Source organism: Squalius cephalus, assembly GCF_949319135.1.
Source record: "Squalius cephalus genome assembly, chromosome: 10".
In the NCBI taxonomy this organism is placed as follows: Eukaryota; Metazoa; Chordata; class Actinopteri; order Cypriniformes; family Leuciscidae; genus Squalius; species Squalius cephalus.
In genome coordinates, this window is record NC_137131.1 from 16,667,393 (window position 1) to 16,692,664 (window position 25,272).

At 38.1% G+C, this 25,272-nt stretch overlaps 3 protein-coding genes across 6 annotated transcripts in view; 2 read left to right on the plus strand and 1 right to left on the minus strand.

Moving 5' to 3' along the window:
* Positions 1 to 6,749, plus strand: part of tmem131 (transmembrane protein 131) — a 36,109-nt gene extending 29,360 nt beyond the window's left edge. For 2 of the 3 annotated variants that reach the window (XM_079883741.1, XM_079883743.1), the window contains 11 exons: positions 65 to 519; positions 651 to 835; positions 2,047 to 2,183; positions 2,976 to 3,097; positions 3,177 to 3,332; positions 3,426 to 3,579; positions 3,714 to 3,829; positions 3,965 to 4,052; positions 4,151 to 4,254; positions 4,929 to 5,071; positions 5,712 to 6,749. In XM_079883741.1, the coding sequence (XP_079739867.1) occupies positions 65 to 519; positions 651 to 835; positions 2,047 to 2,183; positions 2,976 to 3,097; positions 3,177 to 3,332; positions 3,426 to 3,579; positions 3,714 to 3,829; positions 3,965 to 4,052; positions 4,151 to 4,254; positions 4,929 to 5,071; positions 5,712 to 5,969 (1,918 nt within the window). In that variant the 3' untranslated portion in view covers positions 5,970 to 6,749. The remainder of the gene's footprint in view (positions 1 to 64; positions 520 to 650; positions 836 to 2,046; positions 2,184 to 2,975; positions 3,098 to 3,176; positions 3,333 to 3,425; positions 3,580 to 3,713; positions 3,830 to 3,964; positions 4,053 to 4,150; positions 4,255 to 4,928; positions 5,072 to 5,711) is intronic. The other variant, XM_079883742.1, reaches the window with a different exon arrangement.
* A 10-nt stretch (positions 6,750 to 6,759) lies between these two features.
* LOC307165780 (uncharacterized protein) lies at positions 6,760 to 10,696 on the minus strand. 2 transcript variants are annotated; one of them, XM_079883746.1, is made up of 6 exons: positions 10,614 to 10,696; positions 9,128 to 9,322; positions 8,865 to 9,044; positions 7,982 to 8,093; positions 7,672 to 7,808; positions 6,760 to 7,592 (listed from the first exon to the last, which is right to left on the minus strand). In XM_079883746.1, exons 2-6 carry the CDS (start codon positions 9,308 to 9,310, stop codon positions 7,233 to 7,235), a joined length of 972 nt encoding a protein of 323 aa, XP_079739872.1. In that variant the 5' UTR covers positions 9,311 to 9,322; positions 10,614 to 10,696; the 3' UTR covers positions 6,760 to 7,232. The 2 variants fall into 2 exon arrangements, with proteins under 2 accessions (XP_079739872.1, XP_079739873.1); XM_079883747.1 differs by having other exon boundaries at positions 10,610 to 10,696.
* A 13-nt stretch (positions 10,697 to 10,709) lies between these two features.
* Positions 10,710 to 23,818, plus strand: LOC307165778 (basic immunoglobulin-like variable motif-containing protein; the record flags this gene model as incomplete). Its single annotated transcript, XM_079883744.1, has 10 exons — positions 10,710 to 10,979; positions 11,805 to 12,380; positions 13,256 to 13,385; positions 13,456 to 13,551; positions 13,787 to 13,891; positions 18,789 to 18,883; positions 19,140 to 19,272; positions 23,172 to 23,255; positions 23,336 to 23,432; positions 23,525 to 23,818. The coding sequence occupies exons 2-10, from the start codon at positions 11,906 to 11,908 to the stop codon at positions 23,816 to 23,818; spliced, it is 1,509 nt and encodes a 502-aa protein (XP_079739870.1). The 5' UTR covers positions 10,710 to 10,979; positions 11,805 to 11,905.
* Positions 23,819 to 25,272: the final 1,454 nt, after the last annotated feature.

A 25,272-nucleotide genomic window follows, 5' to 3' on the forward strand; every position in this document is an offset into this window, starting at 1 on the left:
TCTCTGATTTTCTCCACATCGTTTTATCTGAGAAGTTTTACGAAATGCATTTAATCCGTTGCAGCTTGAATGATTTTGCCGACTCAAACCAGAACTCAACAAGAGGAATGTACGGGTCAAACGTTGGTGGGCGGACTGGGGGTCGGCAAGGTGGTCCGCACTCCACTTCCAACAGCAATGGTGTTCTGCCAGACAGCAAGCCCAGATCTGGTTCAGGCCGCTCTGGATCTATGCAATCCTCTTCCTCCTTTCCTCTCAATAAAGATAGTGGCCAAGGACTCACTCAGCTGACTAACCGAAAAGCCCGGAGTTCCAAACAACAGCAGCAGGGCTCAGGCCTCCTGGAGGACCTCCCGAGCTCAACACCCTCACAGTCCAACAGCACAAGGGCCAACAGTACAGAAGATCAGGATTACAACCGACTCCTGGTAGCCATGGATAAAGACATTGACAGGCCTGAGTCTTCTGCCAATAATGTGTCTTTAGAACACAATTCACAACAGTTCTCACAAAACAAAGGTAATGTATAACAATATAGAAATATAACTGTATAGATTAACATTCAACTTCTTATGCCAGGTGTTTGCCCCAGAGGTCAGTGTAATTTGCTAAATGCACAATATAACTTAATTTACTTGAATGTTTTTCAGTGCTTGAATCAAAAGGGAAAGTGAAGAATAAAACAAAAGCTCTTAAGAAGAAGGAGGAGAAGGAGAGGAAAACAAAGGGAAAGGCTCAAGGAGAAGATTTAAAAGAGCCACTGGCAGACAATGATGACAGCTCCTCTACTACCACAGAGACCTCTAACCCAGACATGGAGGCCAGTATTAAAGAGGTACATACACGTGAGCCATACTAGACCAGGGGTCTCCAACACGTCGCTCGCTCGCTACCAGTAGCTTGTGGATTGATTGGAGGTAGCTCGCCAAAGGGCCGCTCAAGTTCGTTACTTCAAATGTAGGTCGCGCGGCAAGCGCGCTCATAATTGACCGCAATTATGACCGCAGGTCATGTGACAAGAACCAACCAATCAGCTTCACCCTTTCCGTAACTACATTGAAAGCTCAGTCAACATGAAGGATGGAGGTGCACCCAAACACTACGGTGTTTTTCTCTTCTCCGTACATAAATCTTGTTGCAGAGCTACAGCAAGCGTTTTTCGGTGGTGGAAATCCATTCGCTACTAAAACTTCTTTGTCGTTGTGGAGAGCGCAGTGCATGGTTGCATAGCAACGACTGACGCCACAGTAAAATCGGACCCGAATTTTACTATTAATAATAAAAGATGAGCTAATGTGAATTGTAAATGTCAATTTATCCTTTTGACTCATTCTTTTTATAAAAAATGATTTAAAGGATGAAATATGTGAGGTTTATCTTTTTATAAAACCTTTTTCATCGAAACTTTATTTTAACTTGTACATGTTAGTAGATAACATGTTGCAAGACACTCCTTTAAAATCTTGCCATCATTTTTAATGTTATTATTTTAATGTTTATGTAAACAAAAAGTGCATATTGATGCTAATTTTGTCATTTGCTAGTTTTCGACATAAAACTGATTTTATTGTGTAGTATTAGTACTTTTTGAACAGGATTCTGTGATAACCGTGATCATTTTGGTCACTATAATCATGAAATGAAATTTTCATGCCATTTCATCTCTAGTTATGATACACTATAAAATCAACTATAATTATGTGTTTTTATAGTATAATACGCAAAGTACAATTTTCTATAAAAAAATGAATCTCTGATTCTGTTCTTTTCTCTGACATTTAAGGGTGACATATATAGGCCTACAAACTCTTTTAGGTCTAAAACAATTTGGATAGTTGTTAATATGAGAGTTATGAGACATTATTTAAGAGATTTAAGTATTGTATTACATGAGTTTCTCTTGGCCACTTTCATTTTTAAAAAGTAGCTCTCAAATGAAAAAAGGTTGGAGACCCCTGTACTAGACCAACAGAGTACTTCCAAATCAACTTGCTATTAGTTGCTTTTTAGATGAACTCTTTGACTACAATTTGTCTTATTAACCAGGAGCCAGTGAAGGTGAAAGGAAAACCTGTGTCAATGGACAATGGAAAAGAAAGAGAAGAAATTACTCCCTTTCCTACTAAACTAAAAACTAAGAAACAACCAACCACAAAGAAGGAGAACCAAGTGGAAAAATCCAGGTTTGTTCAGAGATTGTTGGTGTTGGGGGATTTGGAAGGAACAGCTTCTGGGATATTTTATATAATTTGCAGGCGTCCAGGAGCGTCCATATTGACGCTATATTGACGCTATCAATATGCCAGAGACTCACTGAACTACTGGGAGAGGTGGGATGTCTGCAGAATTGCATCAAAGCAGCTTTACAGTATTAAAAAGGAAGAAAAAAAAAGTTGTAGTGTCAGGTTCAGTGTTGTAAAGTTAGACTTAAGTTTTTCAGGAATCAGAATTTCAATTACAATTGCAGCTTCAATTTCAACTATAAAGCATCTTTCCAGTGTATACAGTGCAAGCTTTCCATGTCAAATAAGGTGGAGACTATTTACCCACCTATTTATAATCATGACCAATGGCAGTCTGTAGGTGTTTAACAGCCAGTGAAAAGCTTTCTGGTAGTTTCAACTTCAACTTTTGTTCGAAATGGCAGCACACCCGTTTATTCTTTGACCTCCTTTGAAATATATCAGGGCCTTTAGAGGTTGGGGCCTGAGGTTTTATTTGTGCAATCTGAGGTGTTATTAGTGGGGCAGAAATGATGTACTTCATCTTGAAGGCCTTAAAGTTTACAGTGAGCCTTTTATCTGTAACTTAGAATACTGAATATAAATATGTATTTTCTAGAATTATGGATTATGGATTTTTGTTTTGCATCAGACTTACACACTCTCTATTATTACTCTGATCAGTTTAATATCATATTAAAAAAATGTATGATATATTATATTATAAATATGATGATTATATTTTCTACACAGCTCTCTTGAACTCCCTTACGTCACACCCCTGGAAAAACAGGATAAGCAGCGCAAGACCTTCACCAAAACCCTTGCCAATACAGGAATTCACGGCTTCTCCAAACCACGAGTTCTGGGCAAATGTACGTGTCCGCTTTTCCACCCAACTTTTGAATCTTGAAACCATTTTAACTTTTTTTTTTTTTTTTAACTCTATCCTAGTAGTCAGTGGGAAGATGGGTGATGACCGGCTATCTCCACTTGGAAAGTTTGTATCCAATGGCTCCATGTCAGAGCTGGGTCATAGCAGTGGATCAGAAGGAGAGAAAGAGTCCCCCCCACCAGAATGGGATGTTCCTCTCAGCAAAACTGGCAACCGTAAGTAATGAGTGCAGAAGTTTAACCTGAGTCAGTTTGCTTTTTTATGTACTCTTTTCCCAAAATGTAAACATTTGTCTCGCGTCTTATCAGAAGCAGACAGTCTTCAGCAGATCTCTATGCAGACCATGCATGCAGACCCCTTCCTGAAAGGACCCAGTTCAGTCTCCAGAACCTGTTCCCCACCCCCAACCTCCCCTGGCCTGGTGCCTCGTGGAAGCTACAGCAGCGTGCTCCACACCAACTGGTAACTTTAACAGGCGTCTGCTTTAAAGTGCACATACTACTAGAACTCATTTGAGAAACTGCCATCAAGGCAGGTTTCATCATGGAAATCCATGAGTGACGTTTTTCTCTTGTATATATATATTTTTTTTATAGTGAGGCTACTTTAAAGAAGGCTCCAGGGAATAAGCTCACCAAGTCGGCCTCTTTGCCTGGTCAGAATGGAAATCCAACTTTTGCAGCTGTAGCTGCTGGCTATGACAAAAGCCCTGGTGAGTTTGTACTTGAATGTAGTTGCGCACCGATCAAGAAATTTGTGGCTGATACCATTAACTGATATTTATTTTTAAAGTGCCAACACATTTATGTGTAAATGTTATACAAGTTGTGTGCTCTTGTTTTCACAGGTGGCAGTGGCTCAGCTAGTAAAGCTGACAGTCTGGGGAAGGTGCCACTGTCTCACATGACATCAGTTGAGAGTGATGGATCTGACAGGTGCAGTGCCTTCATAACGAAACATTGCTTAATGCATTGCTTAATCAATGTTTTTATAATGTCAAAGTATATTTATAATGTCATTGTGCATCTTTTAGCTCTGGACTCTGGAGCCCAATAGACACCACTAGCAGCCCCCCGTTTGGTCCAGTTAACTCCTTCTCTGCTTTTGGACCCAACAACCCACTTAATCTCTCTGGAGGTATGCAAAAAAAACAGTCTATATTTAAAATTTCAATTTAAAAATAAAATGCAAAAAATCAGGCATGTGATCAGCTAAAGACAAAAAGGAAGGAAAACCACGCCTGAACCCAAGGCAATTATTATTATTATAAAAAAATATTGCAATAATACTAGGGCTGCCCCTGACTAAAGATTTTTCTAGTCGACTAGTAGTTGTTCATTTAAGCCATTAGTCGACTAATCGCACATTTTTATTAATTGAAATACTTAAATATATACTGGGGGTGGAATATGCATATTCCGCACTCAAGTGCTCATAAAGCTTGCTGCAAAGCACTGGCAAAAATAATGATTATCATTGTGTCGGGAAAAAAAAAGCAAGGAGACGTTTTAATTGTTTATTAATATACTAGTGATTTTGAGTCTGTGTCGGCTGCAAAGATAAAGTATTGGAGAACGTAACATTTTTCAGTAAACTTTTAGTAATTGTTTAAGGCCATTTTGATTTCAATCATCATACAGTAACCACCACCCTTCCCCAAAACCATTTTTTTTCTTGGATATTAGCAACTCATGTGGTTTTTTTCAGGGCAGGAAATATGGAAATCCATATCAATGTGGAAAAATCACATCCCTGTAAATTCCAGTTTGCAATGCCAATGTATCCAATATCATGGTTATTTTCTCTATCAGTTTTCAGAGGCATGACCGTTCCCAAGAGTTCAGAGCCCCAGCAGAGTTGGCCTGAGTACACTCCAGTGTCTCCGTCCATCTGGGAGACTGAGCCTGGTAACACCTGGGCTACCAGCACTGGATCCCCATCAACTCCAACAACTGTAAGATATCTCTTCCTTGTCAGCTTGTCTCATCCACACCTTTGATCCCATAAAGAACATTTAAAACTACAATCATGGAGTATATTGAAACCTCAGTGACGCTTCCCGCATTTTTTGTTATCAAGGTTATTTTCAGATGAATCTTGAGCCATTACACAGACTACATTATTGTAAAAGTTTGGGGTCATTAAGATTTTTACTCAGCAGTGATGCAATAAATTGATCAGAAGTAACAGTAAAGACATATATATTATAAAGACATTTATATTAGCATTAGAATGATTTCTGAAAGATCATTTGACACTGAATACTGAAGTAATGGCTGCTGAAAATTCAGCTGTCATCAAAAGGAACAAATTGCATTTAAAATATATTAAAATAGAAAAGGAGTAATAACGGCTATACTATTTCACAATATTACTTTTTTTTTTTATCAAATAAATGCAGCCTTTGGGAGCATAAGAGACTTTAAAAAAAAATCTTACCATCTCAGAACTTTTGAGTAGTAGTGTGTGTGTATACAGTATAGCAATAAGCTAGATGCTTAACATGTTTCAGATTTCCCATGACTATATACAGTATATAAATGTCGTTTTGCTGGTTATGAGATGATAGTCTTTCTCTTTCTGCTTGTGTTTAGTCCATTTTGGGCAGTGCGCGCAGTCCCTGGTCCTTCAGCAGGTCCATCTGGTCCACTGGCAACGACTCCACCCTGCACCCCTTCAACCCTCCTCCTTCCTCCGCTCTCCCTGACTTGGTCAGCCACACCGCACCACCCACACCTGCCCCCAACGACGTGGGTCGCACCTACAACCCTTGGAACATGGGGTGGTCTCCCTCACTCAATCGCTGGAACTCAGAGCCCTGGCCCAACAGCCCCGACAACAATGGCATCTGAGGCAGAACAGCCTCACTGAGCATAAGAAAATGCAGTGGTTTCTAATCTTGTTTTATTTTTCCTGGTTGAATAGTATGGTGTACACCAAGATCATTTTAATGATTGGAAAAAATCTTGAATTGTAATGGTACAAATGTCCATTGGAAACCCAGTGTTGCAATTCCAATTGACCTCAGAATTCAGACCTATTTATTTTAGTGGGGTATAAAAATGCCTTAAGTTCATTTTAACAGACAAAGTGAACGAAAAATTGACGACATTGGTTTAATGCTATTGCCCTTGTAGGGGTATTTTTCTTTACCATTTTAGAGATTCCCTGTTTTGAGTAATACTGCATTGTTTGGAATTAAAGTATATGATCCAGTATTATTGTATTAAAATGCAAGATGCAGTATTACTCAACCTTAAAATAAGCACTTTGCGTAAATCCCCACTCCTACAAAATGCTGTTATATTGGTTTGATGATTTCATTCTTGGCATTGTCTGGCCACACTTCTTGGTTGATTTAACATTTGGGAAGATAAAAGTGGTTTAGACTACGATTACCACATTGATTTGAACCCCTCTAAGTCCAAGCCAAATCGTAAAAGCATTCAGAAGTTGAGATTTTATTTTATTTTAATTGGCCTCAGCTTGGAGCGAAAAGCTTCATTTGCTGAAATTGGCTTTTAATTTGAGGGATCTTAAAGAACTTGAAATGTGTTCTGTTCATCATTCATTTGTCACTTCAAGAGTGAGCGTTTGGTCTCATTGGTTGAAATAAACATATCAGGCTGGAATATTGACTCATTTTATTTCTGTATAAATTTTAATTTGCTTAAAGGGACAGTAATTGTCATCTCGTCCTTATGTTATTTCAAACACGTCCTTTCATCTCCGAAACAAATGTTTTTAATAAAACCTGAGAGATTCCTGTCCCTCCATTGAAAGTCCATTGATGCTTCAAAAAGTTCATAAAGACTAACAATCCATATTAACATTTTATTTCAAGTCTTCTGAAGAGAGACACGCAATTTAGATTTTTTTTTTATTTATTTTGCATTTAATCAGTGATCAATGCATGATTTATATGGATTACTTCTCAATGTCTTTATGAACTTTTTGAAGTTGTGTGGACTTTAAGTGAAGGGACAGAAAAACATCTTTATTTGTGTTTTTGAAAATGTATGAAAGTCTTGTGGGTTTGAAATGACAGGAGGGTGAGTGACAGAACAGGGACACTTTCTTCATGTAATACAAATGCATTGCAAAGAAGCTTATTTCTATGCTAATTGTAAAGAAGATTTGAGCATCAAGCTGAACTTTTTAAGGTCACACGTCTTCATCACAAACGCAAGATGGCCTTTCTTCAGAGTATTGGCTTGGTCCACAACCATCATGCCTCGTCCCAATACACCTTGTACCTCCACGCGAACGGCACACTGTACACTCTCTGTAATCACGCTGCTGTCCACACAAGCTGCCACGGCAAAGGCATCGTAGGGCACAAACCCTTGCCCAAAGAGCACATCTTTGTTGCTGTTGATGGAAAGCTCTCTAGAGAAGGCCCAGCACTTGGAGGTTATCTTCTTCATGAATCGAGCAGCTGATGTATCCTGATTGACCAGCTCATCAAAACACTCCTGGAAAAATATGAAGTACACAAGTCAGGCCTATAATGTTCACGCAAGAATGGATTTTGCTCATGTTGGGGGCTCTTACCCAAGACAGTTTGTTTCTGCAAGTGAACTCCCAGGTTGCGATGTGTGTTGAGCAGGTATATTCCTCCAAAACTACGTAAGCTGATTCAGCGTCCATTCTAAAATTAAACTCTGCCGTTGGTGTCAGATTTCCCTTCCCTGGAAGATTTAACAGTGGACAGTGTGGGGAGATGAAGCTCGATAGAAAGAGACCCGATTAGGGGAGCGTGTCTTGACCTGTGCTGTTCTCAGCACTGGCTTTTATGTTATACATAATCACTGATATAAAAAGTACAATTTGGAGGTACCTGTACAGCAGCTTATTTTCTTACCTTCCATATTACCGCCCATAATATACAGATCCTTGAGTTTCTGAGGGAAAGTGGGGTCTAAATTAACAGCCAAAGCCAAGTTAGTGAGTGGACCAAGAGCAATGAGAGATACCTGTGTATGTAAACAAACAGGGATGTTTAAGCGCATTCCATTGTCAACCACAAGATGGCATCACAACATTCAGGAGAGTTCACTACCTGCATTTTAAACATTCTTACCCAGTGGTTCTTAATCTTTTTGAGCTTAACCATTGTTGAAAACAATATATGATTGCACTTCAAGTTATTTCTTGATACTTCTGTAATGACAATGCTGCTCTTTTTCAAACTTTTTTTTTTTTTAATGGAAACCATGAGTGTTAATATCCTAAAAAAATATATACTAAAAGTTTCAATCACATCAGGGCATATAATTTGTATTACCAGTGTATACATGACTTTTCTAGTTGATGGTGTTTACAGGGTTCTTATTTAATTATTTTTCTATCAGATTATTTTACAACCCTGATTTTTAAATAAAAATAGCAGTTAAGGGAACCAGTTATATTTTAAAAAATATATTAGCTTACATTTTAGCTTATTTTAAATATTTATTTTTTGTAAGATTCAGGTCCTCTCACATACTGTTCTTTAGGATCTCTGAGGTAAATAAAAAATAATCTAAACACTACATGGCCAACAAAACTAAACAAATACTGCAAAGTGGATCCATAGAGACTCAAAATGTGTGATTTGAGTTCAAATGAACTAAAACAAAGCTTATTAACTAAAAACAAACTAATACGCAAGTTGATAGAAAATGTTACATATTGTGCTTGAATGTTTCTATTCAAACTTTTACATCAATATTCTATAACTAAAGGGGGTTATTCGTTTTTCTTACCTCTCCCTGGTTTTCATTCACCAGTCGTATCATGGCATGAACGGCATGCTCTTTCTGTATCTGCCTCTTCCAAATCTCAGAGTTCTGCAGAACATCTCCAAGTCCATCTGTGCCAAAATGATCTTTACATGGTGTGTCAGATCTAACTAGAGGACCAGCAGACCCTTTGAAGACTGGAATCTGAGGGAAAACAATACAATAAAATGCTATTATCTCATCTTAGTTCTTGACATTTGTATTGGTACTGTTTTAAATGCACATACCTGGGTTTGTTGACAGACTGACAGTACTCGCACCACATTCTGACATACATTATCCACATCAGTGTTCCCAAAGCAGCAGGTGATGCCCAACACCTTCACATCGGGAGCTGCAAGAGCAACTATGATGGCCAGAGCATCATCTATGCCACAGTCTGTATCGATTATTAGCAGCTTGCAAGCCATGCTGGTTAGATTCTAGAAACATCAGTCAAGTAAGGACACTTGATCACACTATACAGGTTTGGGATGTTATCTGGAGATTAGTAACTACTAGTTGATTTGTAACCAACTCAGTGCTTGGTATTGCACCATTTGTTCTTAAGGTAAGGCATTGTCATAAACTTTCTGTAAATCATTGTGTAATAGCGCTAATATTATATTTGATGTGATAAAAGGTTAACATGAATATATATATATATATATATATATATATATATATATATATATATATATATATATACATTATTAAATATAATTATATATAGGGGTAAATGTAGGTTGAATGGGACACTCATAGCCTTTGAAATGACTTGAAATGTCCCAATCAACCTGAATACACCTATTTTTTTCATGCTAATCTTTTATCACATCAAATATAATTGTGCTATTACACAATGATACCTTAAGAAGAAATCTTTTCTAACAATACAAATCTTTACTATCACTTTTTATCAATTTAACACAAACTTGCTCAATAAAAGTATTAATTTCTTTCAAAAAATGAAAGCAAAAAATTACTGAGCCCAAACTTTTGAATTTAATATAAATGCTTTTCTTTTTTCCCCCCTTTTTATTCATCAAAGAATCCTGAAAAAAGTATCACAGGTTATAAAAAAAAATATGAAGCAGCACAAAACTGCTCAACACTGATAATAATAACTATGTAGCAAATCGGCATATTAGAATGATTTCTGAAGGATCATGTGACACTAAAGGCTGAAGTAATGGCTGATGAAAATTCAGCTTTGCATCACAGAAATACATTTTAAATATTTTTTGAAGTATATTAAAATAGACAACCATTATTTTAAAATTGTAATAATATTTCACAATATTACAGCTTTTTTCTGTATTTTTGATCAAATAAATGCAGGCTTGATGAGCATAAGAGACTTATTTCAAAACATTAAGTATTGCTAACAACTCAGCTAATGTGAGCCATTTTATTATTATTTTTTAATCAACACTGTCCAAAAATGGTCAATATACAGTTCATTTTATTAATAATAATAATAATAATAATAATAATAATAGTAAAATTGGAGTAAAAAATATCTAGTAAAAAAAAAAAGCTTTGAGGTGTCATGATGCATCAACAATCAAGTTTTGATCAGGTAACTTTCTACAAAATACGTATTATAAGAGCATATGCGTTTAACAGGGTCCAGGGAACATATTTTCAATAAATTGTTTCTCATGGAACCATGCTTTAGTTTTTAGCCACACTTCATAAACTCGCTTTATTTGATTCTTGTTGCTTACCTACCCAGGTCTTTTCACCTCCTTCAGTTCAGTAGTTCACTGACAGGCAGTTCAGTCCTCTTTAAAGACAACCATGCTCTACTTCCCCTGAAAGAACAACGGAGGTGGGGCCATCTTTACGACTATCTTCATTTACAAAACTATTTGCCATAACATTGCATGTATTATACGAGCATTTTTAAAATGTATTCAATAAAACGGTACACCGTTATGTAGACCGTTTAAATCCGATAAAGGAAATAATAAATTTCTATGTCGTAAAACACCCCTGTCTTTGAGATTGGTAGAGCCCGTTAAAACACAGCTAGGCAGTCAAACAGAGAGCTCGCGCAGAGCATTATACATAAATTATTCCTGCAGAATTGTCAAGGTAGGTGTTTATTATTAATATTTTAACTAAGGTTAAGTAACGTTAAATAAGGAAAAATATTTGCGCTATGAAACCGCAAGCATGTAAGGGTTAAATTCTTTCGAAGAGCTCATTGATGCTACATTGATGGTGTATAACGTTAGCTATATTATTCAGATATCTAACGTTATATTATGTGTATGGTGTTCTCGGTGGTTTAAACTTACATTGCAGCGATTTATCTTACAATCTATTTCTGAAATGATGCCTACCGACCATCATCGATAAATAATGACCTAAAACGATGGTAGGTTGTTGACGATGATGATGATGTAGGTCGAATTCAACCATGTGGTACCATTAATCTATATAGGAGATTAAACGTCGTTTAAAGCTATTGTCAGTTTCATAATTTCAATTAATAGCAATCTCTGGCTTAGTGTAGGGACTATAATCATGGTGATGGAGACAACAGTGTCACACCACACCTTATTTTACAAAAAATCAACCAAGTTTTTGTTTACATAATATTTGTGTTTTTATATAGCCTATTATATGTATTTGTGTGTGTGTATATCGACTATATATATATATATATATATATATATATATATATATATATAGTCGATAGACATACACAGACATATAATTATAATATATAAAAACACACATATTATAGACACCTATATATATATATACTTATATGTAAACAAAAACTTTTATGTTAGATGTGATTAATCACGATTAATCGATTTGACAGCACTAATATATATATATATATATATATATATATATATATATATAATATTATTATTATTGCACTTTCTGTCTTATTCTTAATTGTAGTCAGTGGATGAGATTCTTTCTTTGAGCTCTCTTCTGGGACCAAGCCGTCACAGCTGGAGTACACCTGTATTCTCCTAACCGTCATCCCAGTTCTCCGTTCAATGCCTAACACTGTGGAAAGTGAAGGTGCCAACGGATCTGCTAGAACTGATCAAGAGGCCCCGTCACGGGCCCCGGGCAGAGAGGATGAGCGCGAGCGCAGCTTCCTGAGCCCGTTGACGAGTGATGCGCTGCGGGTGCGACGGGCCTCCAGCGCAGAGCTCCAGCTTCCTTGGACCTGCCCTGTAACACACTCCCGAGAGAAGTTCTACACCGTCTGCTCGGACTATGCTCTGCTCAACCGAGCCCGACCCGTAATCACATCTGAAGATGCACCACCAACCAATCCAGACACCGGGGTATCATTAGTCAAGACTAACACTGCAACCCCCTCCCAGTGTCACTCAGGGGGAATAAGTGTGTCTTTAGATGGGAACTGTGATATGGAGGTTGTGTCATCCAGCAACAAGCCTGTGCTGGCCTGGGAGATTGACACCTCTGATTTTGATGTGGTTTTAACCCGGAAAACCAAAACAAGTATGAGTCTCTCTAAAATGATCACAAACATCTACATACTGTTGACCAGGAGTTTTCCAACTTTTTAAATTTCTTCCAATTATTTAATTCAGGGAACATTAGATTTAGTTGTTTTCATGATATAACATTTAATATTTTTCTCACAATATAAATTGTTTTAATAAATGAAAATATAAAGCTGCCTATATATTTCAGGTCAGGATAGGGCATTATCATGTTTTGGGAATTTTTGCTGCAGACCACAGATCACATTGAAGAATCCTTTGAAAATAATGTTTAAGCTTATTATGACAATAATTTTATTATCGGTAATAGTGAAATCTGAAAAGTTACAAAAATATCAGGGTCATTTTTATTTTACAAGCTGTTGAGCAAAATATGCCAGGAAAATGAGCTCATTGACCATCTGCTGTGATTTATGTAACTGCAGTGATGATGCACTGACACAAGTGACTATGTCACATGGATTTCACCTAACTAATTTGTAATTATTCCCAGATTCAGCGTTTATAGAGAGAATGCATTGGATGTGTGCCATCACAGTGCCTGATCAAACAGAGTCTAGAAATGGTTAGACTGGAATTACTGATCTGAGGAATCTTTGCTAAGACAAAGTACTCAGAGCAGATTCAGAATGATAATCATGCTCTCTACATACGTTTAATGAAGCTTAACATTGAGTTAACTTTATCCAAACTTCAGCTAAGCCATTTTTAACTGCATTTTAAGGGTCTTTTATATATTCCAGTGAAACAAATTCTTGTGATAAAATTCTACTTGATAAGCGAGTGTAAATTTGAACCAGAATGAGTATAATATATATATTAATATATATTACCTAGAATGATTTTAAAGGATTAAGTATGTTTCCTCAGGTAATTTAAAGAAATTCAACTCTAAGAAAATGAAATCGTCTGACAGGCTCAGCAGAAACCTGCAAGATCTCCCACCACAAGCCTCTCTGGAGGAGATCAAACAGAGAAAAGTCTTGGACCTCCGTAGATGGTAATACACTAATGAATGAGAAATGAGACTCAAAAAGTGCACGTTTAACCACTCCTCTCTGATGTTTAAGGTACTGCATCAGCCGACCCCAGTATAAAACATCTTGTGGAATCTCTTCACTTGTTTCTTGTTGGAACTTTCTCTACAGTACTCTAGGAGCAGGCAGGTGTGTTCCTTGCTGAAATTTATCAACAGCTAGCTAATTTCATATTGTAAATGATATCATTTTTGGTTCGGCCTCTGCTGATTTATTGCATGAGACTTGGGACACTGTTCAAAAGTATACCAAGTAATATGTATTTTTAGGAGCAAAAACAGCACATTCACTTGATCTATTTTAAGACTTCTAATGTGGTCTGGTAGAAATTGCAAAGAGTAACCTTTAGGTTTGATTTGTTTAGTCTTCCACCTATTTCTCAAGAAGAAGCCCTGAATATACTTGGTTTCCAGCCTCCGTTTGAAGACATCAAGTTTGGGCCGTTCACCGGCAATGCCACTCTGATGCGGTGAGTTTACTGTAGTTTTTGCATTTTAACAGTTTCCCAAAATGTGTTAACATACATTCATAACCATTAAAACGTTTGGGGTCTGGAAAAAAAAGTCTCTTGTGCTCACCAAAGTTGCTTATTGTTATAAACTGCACAAGCCAAAGCAGGAGCCTATTGGCTGAGCAGTGTAATCTGCACGAACGTATGGCGATGCAGCGGACCTGCGCGAACCAGTGTCTGCAGCCTGTCAGAATGGGCGGAGCATCCATCTATAAAACGGGCCCGTCTCGCCATAGGATTGAGATCAACTCAACTAAAGTGACGAACGCCTAGTCATGTAGGCGTTCGTCAATAGCACGGCCAGCTACACAATACGCATTCCTGTAATGTTAGTAACCAAGTACGTTCCCTATCGATACGGTTCACTTATATTGCAATGGGTAACTAATCCAATCATGCCGTGCTATGATTGCAGAACAACAATCGTTCTAAAGCCTGTAACACACCAAGCCGACGGTCGGCCGACGCACTACAACTGCCCGACGGCCGACCGTCGGCTTGGTGTTTTACAGGCTAAGTTTCCTCAGTGTGTTCCGCACCGTCGGCTGAAATTGGTCCTCGACGGCTTTTTTTCGGCCGATTCAACATGTTGAATTGGCGTCTGGCCGTCGGTGAAAGAGGGAACTCTGATTGGCTGTTCAGCTTAGTGAACGAGTCAGTGCACGAGAATAACAGCAAAACAGCGAGCAAAGAAGTCAAAACGGTACAGATAGAAGGCTGTTCTGTTACGTCATCTTACCTGAGTGTTACTTGGTGAAGATTTCAGTATTAACATGAGAGGAGTGGAATAAAGAAAATGTTTAGCAGGATTGATATTCAAAACTGTAAGCACGCACTGCTTTGTTTATGGTTTGTGTATCTGCAGCCGGCAGCGTCGGTTTCCCTTTTTGAATGACGAATATAGACAAATATATCTGCAGAAATAGACAGTTGTCTCATTTACACGCAGGTGCAAAACGTGCCTTCTAGCTGACAGTCGGCAGTAGTTCTCTCGGTGTGTTCAAGTGCAGCTTTTTACCCCGCCGCGAGGCAACAACACAGTCTGCTTTCATTAGCGCTAGTTTGTCGGCGTCGGCTTGGTGTGTTCCAGGCTTAAGGCCCCAGTCTTAGACACTTGTATATAAGGGTCTAGAGGGCAGTAGGGCTAAGCAAGGGCAAGGTATTTGCCCGACTAGAAAAAGGGGCTCGGACCATGAGATGGAGCCTCCAGTGGGATACTAGTGGGCTGAGCTCACTCTGAGCTCAAACCCAGTTAAACAGAGAGGACTCCGGCTTGTAGTGCAGGCTCCTTTCTGATTGGGTATCGTTTCATTCCACCTGACAATCAACATAGTACGTGCACGTTTGTCCTTGGGGTTCCCCCCAAACATCAGGATTTCAGATCGTAAATATTCAACATGTTTTGCGATCGGGGCGGCTCCGACGTTCTTCCGAGCAGGTTCTGTCACTCTTAACACATGAAAATCTGATAAGATCATCTGTAGAACCATCAAGATAATTGGGACTTCACTTAGGATTATCGGAAGGGGAGAAATCGGCCCGAATATCATGTGGCGTGGCCCCAGCATTAGGGCCCGAATGGGGCAGAGTAAGTGTAATTCACACTCATCTTAGTAGCACCTTGGGCTCATAAGCCGTGTCTTGGTTTGAGGACGACTTTGCAGTCATTAGGCCCAATGGCTTGGCCGATGCTAAAGCTAACAGGAGAGCGGTCTTAAGCGAAAGTGGCTGCAGCTCGGCCAACTGTAGCGGCTCGAAGGGAGGTTGTTCCTGCCTAGAGACTGGCCGGCCACTGGAGCGTGGTATGCTGCTATGGCTGCCCGTGTCCATCTGCCCTTATAGGAAAAACAGTTACAGGAAGTTGGGTCTTTGTTCCGAGCTGTACAACAGTTGGAGAAAACAGACCACTTAACCCTCATTTGTCCTTTGGGGTCAATATGACCCCAAGCGACTTTTCTTTCATTAAAAAAAATGGTTCCCTTCATCTCAGTGGAATAAAATTTGGTGACTTTTCCTACATTATCTATCTATACACACACAAAAAAACTGGGCTTGATTCGGTTGTTCTAAAGGCATGTAAAAAAAAAAGTCACACTCATGACCTTTGGGGTCAATATGACCCCACATTGAAATGAATGGGAAAATCGGGAAAAAATGGGTTTTTATTTTTCATTTGTCAAAAAAAATCTATAAATCCAGAATAAATCTGAAAATTTTAATACCACAATGAAGTCCTGGTACTCGAGCACAAATGCAATGTGGAACGAACATGATCACTTGCACACACACATGCTCGCGCACACAAACACACACACAGGTGTGACTCCAATAGAAAGCATTTTTATAGAAATTGACAAATAAAATCAATAATTCCAGCATAAATCTGAAAATTCTCACACATAAATGAAGGCCTGGTACTAGAGCACTAATGCAATGTGGAATGAACATTATCACACACACATATGCGCCCACACACACACAGACACAAATACACACACAGACAGAGAGAGGTGTGACTGCAATAGAGAGCATTTTTATAGAAATTGGGAAATAAAATCAATAATTTCTGCATAAATCTAAAAAATTTCACACATAAATGAAGGTATGGTATGGGAGCACAAATGCAGCGTGGAAAGAACATGACTACACACAGATCACATACACAGAGAGACAAACACAAACAAACAAGTGTGACTGCAAAAGAGAGCATTTTTATTGAAATTGGTAAATAAAATCAATAATTCCAGCATGAATCTAAAAATGTTCACACATAAATGAAGGCCTGGTACTAGAGAAAAAAAAAATGTGGAATGAGCATGATTACACACACACACATGCACGTGCATGCACACAAACACACACAGACACACAGTGTGTTTACTTTCACTCCTATTCCTATCCGCCTATAGCTGTTTTTTTTTTTTTTTTACTGTTTTTTTTTTTTTTTTTTTTTTTTTTTAAATTTATTTCTTATTCTAAAGTTAATCATTTTATACATTTCTATTATTGAAATAATATGCAATTGCAATCAAGTAGTTTCTTTTAGTGGCAACTTATGTGACATTATTGCAAATTTATATAGCATTATTGCAATAAGACACTTCAAAAGACCTCAAACAACAAAAAAAAAAATTCTAAACTTTGACACAATACTGATTTAATGTATTTTAAAATGTTTAAATATATAATTCATCAAAAAAGTTGTTATAAGAGCAATAAGTCACATCCAGAAAAATGAATGGATCTCTATGGGGCCTCTGCTGGAAGTATATGGTAATTACACTTTGTGGCTAAAACTATATTATCTACAAAAAAACATCTAACCACCAGATGGCAGAATTCTGCATCTAACACCTAGATCAATATCCAGAAACAACTCATATTTAAATTTGATCATCATAAATGTGTTTTTTTCATAAAAATGTTATATTTCATACGTATGCTAATGGTGTAGTTGAGGAATTTTGCAGTAAATAGGTAAAAAAGTACTTCATATCCCCCAAAACACAGCATAAAAATATAGATGAGAAGTAAACGAAAAAAATGATATATAATTTGTATTATTAAAATGTATATTTCTTGTACAAAAGCTCTGTGCATCTTTGGGGTCATATAGACCCCAAATGCACTGAGTGTAAACAGGAAACTAAGGTAATATAAGGGTTAAGGAAGTAGAGGTGTCTCGTGGACGGGGCTCTAGCCTCAGAGACAATGTTTAGGACTCTTTCTAGGATGTCCGTAAGTTCCCATTAAGGGGCCATACATGGAGGGCACACAACTCGGGTTGGGGGTGTCAAATCATTCCTTTCACCTGGGAAAGGAGGTCCTTCCTCAGGGGAATTGGCCATGGGGCTGCTGCTAGCAGCTGCATCAACTCGGGGAACCAAGGCTGGGTCCGCCAAAGGGAGTCACCAGAAGGACTGTGTGTCTGTCCTTCATGATTCGTTTGATGCATTTGGGCCGAGTCGAGAACTGCTCATAGGAAAGCGATTCGCTGGCTGGAAGATAGTGAGCTCTTGGCTAAGTTGATCCTGAGTCCCAGGCATTCTCAATGGCTGAGGAGCAAGGATCTGTGAGTGTTTAACTCAAACAGGGCAAGGATCTGTGAGTGTCTAACTCAGGCTCCGACTGGGCTAAAACGAGCCAGTCGTCGAGGTAATTCAGGATGCGTGCTCCATTCTGTCTCAGAGGGGAGAGGGCTGCATCCCTGCACTTCGTGAAATTGCGCGGTGACAGAGACAGTCCGCAATCTGGATATGAAATTAGGCATCTTTCAGATCCACTGAGAAAAACCAATCCCCTTGGCACACTTGCGAGAGGATTTGCTTCAATGTTAACATCTTGAATGGGCGTTTCATAAGGGCGCGGTTCAGATGCCCGAGATCCAGGATGGGCCTTAGGCCGCCATCCTTTTTGGGGACGAGGAAGTAGCAGCTGTAAAAGCCTGACTCGCTGTGGGCCGGTGGAACGGTTTCTTGTTGCACACCAATTGGTTTGTGCATCGCCATAGGTTTGTGTAGATTACACTGCTCAGCCAAATTCAGTAAGGCTTCAACATTCGGAGAAAAAGGAGTTTTCCCCCCTATCGCATCTAGCGACGCAACACAAGTGAACCGTATCGAAAGGGAACATTTGTGCTGCTTTTTTGAAAACCGTGATACATTTTTTTCAGGTTTCTTTGATTAATTGAAATTTCTAAATATATATTTTTTAACAATGTAAAATTCTTTGTCACGTTTGTTCAATTTAATTGCATCCTTGATGAATAAAAGTATTAATTTCTTAAAAATATATATCGTACTGACCCCAAACTTTGATTTTTTTGTGTACAATATGTATTTTTATATTGGTGCAGATGGTTCAGACAAATCAACGATAATTTTCGTGTCCGGGGATGCTCTTATATTCTGTACAAACCTCATGGGAAGCACAAGACAGCAGGAGAGACAGGTGTGTGAATTCTGAATCCTTTTTCATAACAGTTCATATCAGAGGCTGCAACAGCATATTGTTCTACAAATACTCTTTTGATCTAGTTTGTAAAGCAGAGTCAGCAGACAGTAGTTAAAATGTAATAATCGAGTCTGACATTTCCTTAATCTTATGTTTGGGTTTAGATATAGACAGTTTATCTATTATAAAAGAATATTATTCTGTCATAAAAATACTTTAGTTGCATATTATAGAGCATGTGTGTTCCTTCTAGCTGAGGGGGCGCTGCTGAAGCTGACGCAGGGACTCAAAGATGAATCAATGGCCTACATTTACCACTGTCAGAATCACTACTTCTGCCCTGTGGGCTATGAAGCTACACCACTAAAAGCAGCCAAAGCATACAGGTACAACATACAGCAACTTTGGTTTTCATTTTATTCTCATATTTGTTAAATTCAGGTCATTATGGTTGTAAGAAAAATTCAAATAATATATTCAGGCCTATTTCTTTCCCTTTTTTTGTTCAAGCTTTTACTTGCCACACCAAAAAAAAAAAAAACATTACCAATCATTCAGCGCATATAACATATATAAAAATAAATAAAAATAAAATAATTATATATATATATATATATATATATATATATATATATATATATATATATATATATATATATATATATATATATATACACTCACCTAAAGGATTATTAGGAACACCATACTAATACTGTGTTTGACCCCCTTTCGCCTTCAGAACTGCCTTAATTCTACGTGGCATTGATTCAACAAGGTGCTGAAAGCATTCTTTAGAAATGTTGGCCCATATTGATAGGATAGCATCTTGCAGTTGATGGAGATTTGTGGGATGCACATCCAGGGCACGAAGCTCCCGTTCCACCACATCCCAAAGATGCTCTATTGGGTTGAGATCTGGTTACATTTGGGGTCCATTTTAGTACAGTGAACTCATTGTCATGTTCAAGAAACCAATTTGAAATGATTCGAGCTTTGTGACATGGTGCATTATCCTGCTGGAAGTAGCCATCAGAGGTAGGGATGGGCGATATGGCCTAAAAAATTTATCACGATAATTTCAGGTATTTATTGCGATAACGATACACATGACGATAAATTATTTTCTTCTGTAAAATATCAGTTTATGTTATGTTTAAGTTGTGTTGTGTTTTGTTTAATTCCATTTTTCTTTATTTAAATTTCCTTTTTTTTTCTTTATTTAAATTTTGTTTTTCTTTATTTAAATTTCTTTTTTTTCTTTATTTAAATTTCTTTTTTTTCTTTATTTATATTTAGTTTTTCTTTATTTAAATTTCGTTTTTCTTTATTTAAATTTCGTTTTTTTCTTTATTTAAATTTAGTTTTTCTTTATTTAAATTTCGTTTTTCTTTATTTAAATTTCGTTTATTTATTTATTTAAATTTCGTTTTTATTTATTTAAATTTCGTTTTTATTTATTTAAATTTCGTTTTTATTTATTTAAATCTACCCTTTACTGTGTCAGTAATTTGTTAGTCAGAAAAATATTAGACTACCTTTTTAAAAGTATTGCTTAAGTAAGTTAACAGACCTGTGTGTGTGTGTGTGTGTGTGTTTTATATCACTAGTGCAGTGTCCGTGCAGTGTCCGTTCTCGGAGCATATAAGCCCATTTATAAGCCCTGCTCGCATGAGGCGAGCAGACACACTCGGTCTCTCTCGCGCACTTTCGCTCGCGCGCGCAGACACACTCGGTCTCTCTCGCGCACTGTCGCTCGCTCGCGCAGTTCGTTTCGCTTTTGTCCAGTCCGGCGCCTCATGCCGCTTCCCGCTCGCGCTGTTCTGTAGTTTCTGCAAACTTTGCATATTACGGTAGTTTGCTGCTCATCTGATTTTCTGTAACCAAACCAGTTCCAAATTGTGGAGGTAGCTCCTCGCTTAACAACAAGCTTCTCCTCAGCCTCACCTCCGCCTTCCGCCATGCTTGTTTTCACTCCGCACGTGAACAGTGAATAGGGCACGCACAAAACTACGTCATCAACTAGACTTATCGTTATTATCGCGAGGAGACAAATTTTTATCGTGTGGAGAATTTTCAGCGGTATATCGCAAACGATAAGATATCGCCCATCCCTAATCAGAGGATGGGTACATGGTGGTCATAAAGGGATGGACATGGTCAGAAACAATCCTCAGGTAGGCCGTGGCATTTAAACGATGCCCAATTGGCACTAAGGGGCCTAAAGTGTGCCAAGAAAACATCCCCCACACCATTACACCACCACCACCAGCCTGCACAGTGGTAACAAGGCATGATGGATCCATGTTCTCATTCTGTTTACGCCAAATTCTGACTCCATCTGAATGTCTCAACAGAAATCGAGACTCATCAGACCAGGCAACATTTTTCCAGTCTTCAACTGTCCAATTTTGGTGAGCTCGTGCAAATTGTAGCCTCTTTTTCCTATTTGTAGTGGAGATGAGTGGTACCAGGTGGGGTCTTCTGCTGTTGTAGCCCATCCGCCTCAAGGTTGTGCGTATTGTGGCTTCACAAATGCTTTGCTGCATACCTCGGTTGTAACGAGTGGTTATTTCAGTCAAAGTTGCTCTTCTATCAGCTTGAATCAGTCGGCCCATTCTCCTCTGACCTCTAGCATCAACAAGGCATTTTCGCCCACAGGACTGCCGCATACTGGATGTTTTTCCCTTTTCACACCATTCTTTGTAAACCCTAGAAATGGTTGTGCGTGAAAATCCCAGTAACTGAGCAGATTGTGAAATACTCAGACCGGCCCGTCTGGCACCAACAACCATGCCACGCTCAAAATTGCTTAAATCACCTTTCTTTCCCATTCTGACATTCAGTTTGGAGTTCAGGAGATTGTCTTGACCAGGACCACACCCCTAAATGCATTGAAGCAACTGCCATGTGATTGGTTGATTAGATAATTGCATTAATGAGAAATTGAACAGGTGTTCCTAATAATCCTTTAGGTGAGTGTGTGTGTGTATATATATATATATATACATACACACATTTTTTATATATATACTGTTTTCATTTTTTGAATGCCAAATGTTTAGGTTTTTAATCCAAACAAACATATGTACATTCTTGTTCAAATGTTTGGGTTCAGTAATTTTTGGGTTAAGAAATTAGTGTTATAATATTTTTTTAAGTAAGTTATATTAAACTTTCTATTCATCAGAGTATCTCGAAAACATGTATCAAAGTTTCCACACAAATAGTAAGCAGCACAACTGTTTTTAACATTGATAATAATAATAAATGTTTCTTGTGCACCAAATCAGAATTTTAGAATGATTTGTGAAAGGATCATATGACACTGTTAACTGGAGTAATAGATGCTGAAAATTTAGCATTACCATCACAGGAATAAAAAGTTGTTTTAAATTACAGTTTTGTAATATTTTACAATATTACTTTTTTTTTTACTATTTTGATCAAATAAATGCACGCTTGGTGAGCATAAGAGACTTCTCTCCAAATCATTAAAAAGTCTTACTGACGCCAAACTTTTGAACAGTAGCGTACAAGATCAACGAATGTAAGATTTATACTGCCCTCATGTGCTGTCGGAAATTTCCTAGTTCCCATTTCTGAAGTTGTGATTATGAGCTTGTCGCGCTCAAGTGCTTTGTTGTTGGGAAGAACAGGAATCATGGAGGACAACAGGTTTATTCTTGCATATTTATTAGGAAAATCTTATTAAAGCCAAACTGATATTTAACGTCCGATTCATTGACAACTATTATTCTAGCTTAACTATTATTAAGCATTCACTGCGCTATCTAGACAGTCAGCTTGCTGACAATTCTGGAATTTTAGTCAAATGCAGGCTATTTTCATTGTGTATACAACATCTACGCTTTAAATGGTTATTCATATTTGTAAATATGCACTACCATGACAAGACAAGGTGATGTAGCTGTTGTGGAAAAAAACTAGTAAAGAATAGCAGCCACAGCAGTAATCGTTCTTCCCTCCGCCATGTTTAAAATTTATGGTACGCCAACTTCCCGGTGGAAAATACGACTTGAGAGGGCGTTCATGTCCAATTTTTAACTAGGAAACTCGTATTTATGATAATTCCGAAAGCATGTGAATGCAGCATTAGTGACAATCCACCAGAAGTCAAAAAAATCTCTCGCACTGACCCTGGGCCATCCTTATTATTGAGCACTGGTATTACAATATGAAATGTCATGAAAGTGTAGAGGAAAATTACTTTTTCTTCTAATTAAGAAAGAAAGCTCATTTCTTTCTTTTTTTTTTTTTTTTACAGGGGGTCACTGCCACTTAATGAGATGGAACACTGGATTCTCATTGGTGAACCAAGCAGGAAACACCCTGCAATCCACTGTAAAAAGTATGGTTCATTTTATGGAATGGTAATACTTGTTCAAATTATAAATATGACGCACACATTCTAACCTCATTTTTAATCAGATGGGCAGATATTGTGACGGATCTGAATACTCAGAACCCAGAATACTTGGACATTCGTCATACAGAGAGAGGCATTCAGTATCGCAAAACCAAGAAGGTAAGCGAGTTGAGTATGGTGATGGTACTTGTACAATAATTTGGACATTAGAATTGTTTCACATATTTGTTATTTCAATAATATTTGTATAGGTTGGAGGCAATCTGCATTGCATTATGGCCTTCCAGAGAGTGAACTGGCAAAAGTTGGGACCATGGGCACTGAATCTAGAAAATCTGAGGCATGATCTCCACCATCAGGCTTCAGAACACAGAGGTCAAGCTGAGACAGAGGACAGTTCTGAAGAGCGAGCGGTGAAACGTCTGGGTAGGTCCCTCAGTACGGGGAACAAGTCCGACAATGCCTGGAAGCGTTTGTCCAACACAGCAGAGTACAGGCACAGAGGCTCTCCAGACAGTGACCTGGATGAAGACATAACTGACTAAGTCTGAAGTCTCTAACCCTACTCCTGAAGAGCCAATTGGGTTTCGACTGTTTAAAACAAGAATATTTATCTCTCCAGGTTGTTAGCAACAGTGAAAGGTTAGATATGATAGATGCGGTTGCAAGCCAAATGGTGTTGCTTAGTAGGTATGGCTGGTAACCATAAGAATGCCGGTTTGATGCCCATAGGAAGGAACGATAACCTCTCGTTGGGGATGTCCGTTGTAATGCTACCATTCTACAGCAATGTGAATCAAATTTCACAGGCCTTGGTAATGTGAAAGTGACACGTGAAGGCCAAGTATGGAAACCCATACTCAGAATTTGTCCTCTGCATTTAACCCATCCAAGTTAGTGCACACACATTAGGAGTAGTGAGTAGATAACACACAGCCATTTTTGCTATGGTGCCCGGGGAGCGATTGAGGGTTAGGTGCCTCGTTCAAGTGCACCTCAGTCATTTCCTGCTGGTGTTGAGAATCGAACCCACAATTTTCGGGTTACCAATCTGACTCTCTAACCATTAGGCCACGACTGCCCCATTGTGGGATTTAAAAATACTACTTAATGGCTCTCTGAGAAGAGGTTAAGTCACTTCTGATGCTGCTTTGCTAAACACATTGTGAATAAATGAATCATTAAATAAATAGTGCGGTCACATTTACCATTGTGTAGCTAATTTTTGCGTGCAAAATCCATGCGATCAGGAATTTTGCGTGAGGGCTAAAGATTTCCCCATGCAGTTTTCACAATGGGTTCAAGTTGGTCACATGGAATGACTTCTGTGTGAGCTATAGACAATGGGCCTTTTTTGCCTGCGAAATTTCGCCAAAATTTGGCTCCGGAACAGAGGTCGAGATGCGACAGAGGACAGCGATAAAACGGTTTAACTTGGTCATGAGGATTCAATGACCAACAGAAAGCTGCTTGGTTTCAAAGCGACATTAAAGCGTGAGTAAAGCGACATACATTGCTAAACTTTTTTGTCTGCAAAATTTCACCAAAATTTGTCACTGCATGCACCTTAAGTGTACCAAGAGCATTTAGTGAATATTTGATTTTCTGATCAAAATCATCATTCCATTTTAGTTATATGCTATTTGGTAGATATATATATGCTACTGATGGTAGATAATTGGAGGACGGTATGGACTTAAAAACGAATAATCTGCGTAAAGTGCACGCAGAATGCTCCGAACATTAAATAGAAGACTCTTCTTTATGAAGACTACACAAAATGGTTTTATTAGTGTAAGTCTAAAAAAAATTCTAACTAAGTTATCATGAAGATATCAGACTATTTAATAATGTGTCAGTGGATCAGATTCAGGCTATAGTGAAGTGACAGTCCATTAAAATGGCGCTATCTTATTGTAAATACTAACTTGAAGGATTACAATCACGTTCTTTGTGCAACGCTGTGAGCTAAGATTGCATGATTGCTTCCATGTTATGT

Bases quoted from the DNA above. Each gene is read 5' to 3' on its own strand.
- LOC307165780 (XM_079883746.1), bottom strand. From the start codon at position 9,310: ATGGCTTGCAAGCTGCTAATAATCGATACAGACTGTGGCATAGATGAT. The intron at 9,045-9,127 runs GTATGTGCATTT...GTTTTCCCTCAG, and splicing joins CAGTCTGTCAACAAACCCAG to ATTCCAGTCTTCAAAGGGTC. The intron at 7,593-7,671 runs GTAAGAGCCCCC...ATATTTTTCCAG, and splicing joins GCAGAAACAAACTGTCTTGG to GAGTGTTTTGATGAGCTGGT.